The 6,000-nt window shown below is 45.1% G+C and overlaps 1 protein-coding gene across 1 annotated transcript in view; it reads left to right on the top strand.

Moving 5' to 3' along the window:
• Positions 1 to 1,363: 1,363 nt before the first annotated feature.
• The window catches only part of pde1ca (phosphodiesterase 1C, calmodulin-dependent a), a 32,796-nt gene continuing 28,159 nt past the window's right edge, over positions 1,364 to 6,000 (top strand). Inside the window, 4 exon segments of the mRNA XM_069151759.1 lie at positions 1,364 to 1,448; positions 5,180 to 5,208; positions 5,210 to 5,234; positions 5,732 to 5,891. Of these exon segments, the coding sequence (XP_069007860.1) occupies positions 1,364 to 1,448; positions 5,180 to 5,208; positions 5,210 to 5,234; positions 5,732 to 5,891 (299 nt within the window).

Here is a 6,000-nt window from a genome sequence, read left to right as displayed (position 1 = left end):
CACACACACACACACACTCACACTCACACACACACACACACTCACACACACTCACACACACACACACACACACACACACACTCTCACACACACACACACACACACACACACACACACACACTCACACACACACACACACACACACTCACACACACACTCACACACACACACACACACACTCACACACACACACACACACACACACACACACACTCACACACACACACACACACACACACACACACTCTCACACACACACACACACACACACACACACACACACACTCACACACACACTCACACACACACACACACACACTCACACACACACACACACACACACACACACACACTCTCACACACACACACACACACACACACACACACACACACTCACACACACACACACACACACACACACTCTCACACACACACACACACACACAACACACACACACACACACACTCACACACACACACACACACACACACACACACACACACTCTCACACACACACACACACACACACACACACACACACACACACACACACACACACAGACACACACACACACACTCACACACACACACACACACACACACACACACACACACACACACACCCTGTTAAACACTTACAACGCAGGATGCCATCGTAGCCGTGCACCACACACATGACTACACCCTCCATTTGGGATGTACACATGTACTTCACCGTATCCTTCTTTTGTTTTCACTTCGCCTAAATCTGTGGCACTAAATCACAAAAAATGTTTAAGTGCAGGTTTCACAAACTGAATCGTCGGAGTATTGGTCCAGGAGGACGAGTAGATTTAGCGTCTGACTTTAGTTGGTATGCTCAGGACAACAACTGCTTCCACTACATGTTCCACCAGCTGGAGTTCCTCCTTTACCTACAGATGTAAAGCAACACACGGACTCCAGCCGACCTCAGAGGGAACATATCTGCTGAGTCAGCTGGTAGTGACGGGGACAACACAGGCACAAGAGACTCAGAGCTGCTGAGCTGGATCACAGTGGCCTTGAGGGATGAAGAGCAGGGAGGAGGGGGATGAGGAGGAGGGGTGAAGACGAGGAGGAGGAAAAGGAGGAGGTGAGGAGGAGGAGGGATGAGGAGGGGGAGGGGTAAGAAGGAGAAGGGATGAGGAGGAAGTGAGGAGGCCGGCATTCCTCCTGCTGAAAGCTCGGCACCACCTCCAGCCTCCTGCAGGACTAAGAGCAGCGCCAGGGTTACAGCCTCTCCTGGGAAACACAGCTCTTCTCTCGCACTCATCCAGCGACAGGCGAGGCAGCAGAGGAGAACCGAGAGAACCGAGAGAACCGAGAGAACTGAGAGCCATCATGACACAACCCACGTCAAAGAAACTAGGATTTAAAAAGTGCCGGAGTGCCACTTTCAGTATTGATGGCTTCAGCTTCACCATCGGTAAGAAACCCTTACTGATGTGTGTGTGTGTGTGTGTGTGTGTGTGTGTGAGAGTGTGTGTGTGTGTGTGTGTGTGTGTGTGTGTGTGTGTGTGTGTGTGTGTGTGTGTGTGTGTGTGTGTGTGTGTGTGTGTGTGTGTCTCTGATTGTGTGTGTCAGTGTGTCACTGTCCCGGGGTGGGTGGAGGACATGCAGCTCAGGAAGTCATGAATGTTCCAGATACATTTACTGCTTCATCCATTACGTACGAACAGTCATGTCTGCATGTTTTTACTGACTAAACCTACAGTTCATTTTTCTGGATGTCTCTGCTGTTCTTTTCTCTCTCTGCTCTCCTCTCACCCCAACTGGTCGAGGCAGATGTTCTCCACTTCTGGTTCTGGTTCTCTTAATAGATGTTCTCCCCCTCGGAGTCTGGTTCTGTTAACAGAGGTTCTCCACCTCTGGTTCTGGTTCTGTTAATAGACGTTCTCCCCCTCTGGTTCTGGTTCTGTTAACGGACGTTCTCCCCTTCGGAGTCTGGTTCTGTTAACAGACGTTCTCCCCCTCTGAGTCTGGTTCTGTTAATGGACGTTCTCCCCTTCGGAGTCTGGTTCTGTTCACAGACGTTCTCCACCTCTGAGTCTGGTTCTGTTAATGGACGTTCTCCCCTCCGGAGTCTGGTTCTGTTAACAGACGTTCTCCCCCTCTGAGTCTGGTTCTGTTAATGGACGTTCTCCCCCTCTGAGTCTGGTTCTGTTAACGGACGTTCTCCCCCTCTGAGTCTGGTTCTGTTAACGGACGTTCTCCCCTTCGGAGTCTGGTTCTGTTAACAGATGTTCTCCCCCTCTGAGTCTGGTTCTGGATCAGCTCTCTTCCTGTTAAAAGGTTTTTTTTGGGTTCCTCTCTAATGTAGTAAAGTTCTGGTTTAAGGACTAAAGTAATTTGACTTGTGTTGTGATTGGGCGTTATATCAATATAATTGAATTGAATAGAATTGATGTTATATTGTTTAATTGTTTGTGTAGCTGTTTTGTAATTTGTTTTTATCCACTCAGTCATTATATCCACATTACTGATGATTATTTGTCAAATCACTTTATGGAAATATTTTGTGAAAGCATCAATACTCATCCCAACAATATAGATGTATTTATATTTGATTTTGTTGAACCCTAATATACGACGCATACAAGACTTTTCAGTGCTGGCTAGATAAAAAAAAAAAAAAAGACATTGCTTTTCCACATATTCATCAATGGTCCAAAACTAATGTTCACTCTCAGTGACCATGAACAGAATGAAACACGATATGCTGCAGGACCTCCTCGTTACTAACAAAGCAGCATCAACTTATGATGCGTTCACAGTCCTGGAAAAATCTTGATAATTGCAACACGTTTTCAACCTATGCTAATTATTTCCACCTTTATTAACAGCATGCTTGTTAGCAGGTGTGAAGGCAACGTCTGTGCTCAGATGTCATTATCCAGAAAAGATAGAAAAATACAGTTTGCATGTGATAAACTGATGTAAATCCAGTTCTTTCAGACTCTGTATGCGCTACAGAACAAACTGCTGGTTTAGAACGGACCTGTAAACCAGAGTAAATATGTAGTCATGAAAAAAGATAAGTAGGTGGAGATTTTTCACTTTTTTGACTCATTGTAATAAAGCTACTTTTTGATTCTTTTTGAAACATTGCCATCAGATAATGAAGATATACACCACGAGAAAAAGAAGCTTTTTCAATAATTTATTCAACAAAAATGTAATTTGATATGTGAATGTAGTATTCTTCTGTGGATAAATTAATCACGGTCTCTGACCCACAAGCTCAAACTGCCCTTTTAGCAGAAAAAAAATTGTGCTTTGCGTGATTGTCCACCATCTCTGACATCAGCTGGGTGAGATTTATGACAAACTCTGATGCAGAATTCATTCATTTCAAAGACATTTGAGGGTTTCACATTTACTGCTTGTTTCAATTCCCCTCTCACATTATCTAAAAGTTCTCTTGGATATGATGCAGAATTCATAACTGAGTCAGTGACTGCAAGCTGTCCAGTCCCAGCAGTAACAGACCATAATACTACCACCACCGTGCTTCACAGCTGCTGAGCTTCCTTTCCTGAAAACAACATATCTCCTTGTTCTTTGCTTCGTGTGTCCATAGTACGTAAAACATGCTCAATGTTCACTGTCAGACTAATTTTACTCTGATGTTCGGGCCTGACACACCTCTCTCCCTCCCTCCCTCCCTCCCTCCTTCCCTCTCCTCCCCCATTTCCCATTTAGTCACCCCCCCCCCCCTCCTAGACAGTGACTTCTAATGATCGAATGCTTCTAAAAACGGTTCCTGTGTTCAGTCGATGACGTCATCCTGGTTTCCCTTCATGCAGGAGTCATTAAACCGGAGTGGTTCTATTGTTCATTGAGACATTTCAAAAACATGAAATGAATGAATGAAAACATTTCAACAAAATATTAGCAGAACAGAAGCCATGGAATTTCACTGTGTGTGTGTGTGTGTGTGTGTGTGTGTGTGTGTGTGTGTACGTGTGTGTGTGTGTGTGTGTGTGTGTGTGTGTGTGTGTGTGTCTGTGTGTGTGTGTGTGTGTGTGTGTGTGTGTGTGTGTGTGTGTGTCTGTATGTCTGTGTGTGTGTGTGTGTGTGTGTGTGTGTGTGTGTGTGTGTGTGTGTGTGTCTGTGTGTGTGTGTGTGTGTGTGTGTGTGTGTGTGTGTGTGTGTGTGTGTGTGTGTGTGTGTGTGTGTGTGTGTGTGTGTGTGTGTGTGTGTGTGTGTGTGTGTGTGTGTGTGTGTGTGTGTGTGTGTTTGCTTACTGCTGTTTCTATGGACACCAGAAGAGATGTGAAATGACTGTGACATCACTTTGACTGGTGCGAATAAACGTGTGTTGTCGGTTGTTAGGCTGCTGAGCTCAGGGAGTCATTATCACTAATGAAGTGGCCTCGGTCTGATTTCTGCTCCACTCGCCGTCCTCCAATCAGTCTCACACACCAGTGACCCGGTCCATCGAGTGTTCAACCCTTCATCACAACACTCAACATGTCCACTGTCCCTCTCGCTCTTCTCCCTCCTTTCATACATCAGCCATTAGAAAGCTCTTTCAGCTGACTGTCCCTCTTGCTCCAGTTCTGGTTCTAGTTCTGGTTGACTCCCCACAGACTGATCAGGAAATCCATGACGGAGGAACCACTGAAGTATTTTCAAACTTTGTGTAATTACACTGATACAAGTCGGAGGCTCCATTTCCACAGGTAGACATGCAGAGAATGATTCTGTGGAGCTGGGTCAGAACCTGGAGTGCTGATGAAACCCTCGTTATCTGGGCTGCTGGTGAGCTGTTGGGATCCTCAGCTGGTTTTTGCTCTTCACTGTCTTGTTCTATAATTAAACCTCATTTTAAAAACCCGAAACTCGCTGTTGCAGATTTTGTGATGGACTGCACGGGGATGATCTGGATTTAGAGCATCATAGCACAGAAGCAGCACTGGTGGAAGTTAGCAATGCTTCGACCGGATGAAACGTGACAGGACGTCTGCTTAATGTTTGAAAGGACCCAAAGTAAAGTTAGAGAGTGTGAAGTTTTGAAGTTAGTCAAACACAATCATGCAGAGCCGTACAGAGCAGCAGGATAAATAAAGTGAGAAGCCCAGAGGGTCTGAAGCGTTATAGAGTTATATCACTAATCAGCATGTAAAATAAAGATTCTCCAATTCTTTTCTGCAGTTGCCAATGAGGCGGGAGAAAACCACCGGCCTGCCTCCACTGGCCCGCTTTACACGTGAGTTCAATGCAGCAAATGTATTTATTGAGTTTCAACATACATCTAAAATCAACAGAAAAACAAGTGAGTGTGAACGTTCACATGAAAGCATCTTCTCACGCTGGGCTTTGATGCGGCCAAAGATGTTTTCAATCCACTGACATCTTTTCTATAGAGTTGAAGGTCAGAATAAGCAGTGTTGTGTCAAAGTTATGTAGCATTTCATCTACAAAAACTTTAAAATATTAGTTAAATGAATAGTGTTTTTGTCACAGGAGTCATTGATTAGACAGAAAGATGTCATAATGAGACAGATATTAAATTGTTTCTACACTTTGACCCCAGATGTCTTGTAGCAGGAATGAAACTGGAGTTAGACTGATGATTATGATCATTACATAGCAGCCAAAATTCATCACTTTTCTACTATTACTTTCATCTCTGGATATTCAGGCGTTAACATGGTGAGGTGTGAAGTGGAGTTAAAGGATGTCTGCCTGTATTAAACTGTTCAGGATCGCGGTCCCAGAATGCACTGGGCTCTGCCGTCACAGCCGGCATCGCCATCACAGAGAACAAAGGGATTCGGATCGACCCGCGCAGCACTGAGGAGATCCTGGCTGATGAGCTGCCTGTCCCTGAAGCACCGGACGCCATGGAGAAGACCGCCATCAGGTCAAACACGCAGAAACAAGATGGCAGCTCACAGAAATCCCCAAAGAAACACTAAAGTGTGATCTGGCTTGTGTTTCTCTGGTTTGGTGGATCTGCTGTTCAGTATTTT

This window comes from Embiotoca jacksoni, unplaced genomic scaffold (assembly GCF_022577435.1).
Source record: "Embiotoca jacksoni isolate LCO1_2020_lvr unplaced genomic scaffold, fEmbJac1.0.p SCAF_17, whole genome shotgun sequence".
NCBI classification, from domain to species: domain Eukaryota; kingdom Metazoa; phylum Chordata; class Actinopteri; family Embiotocidae; genus Embiotoca; species Embiotoca jacksoni.
This window is presented reverse-complemented; position numbering and strand designations above follow the sequence as displayed.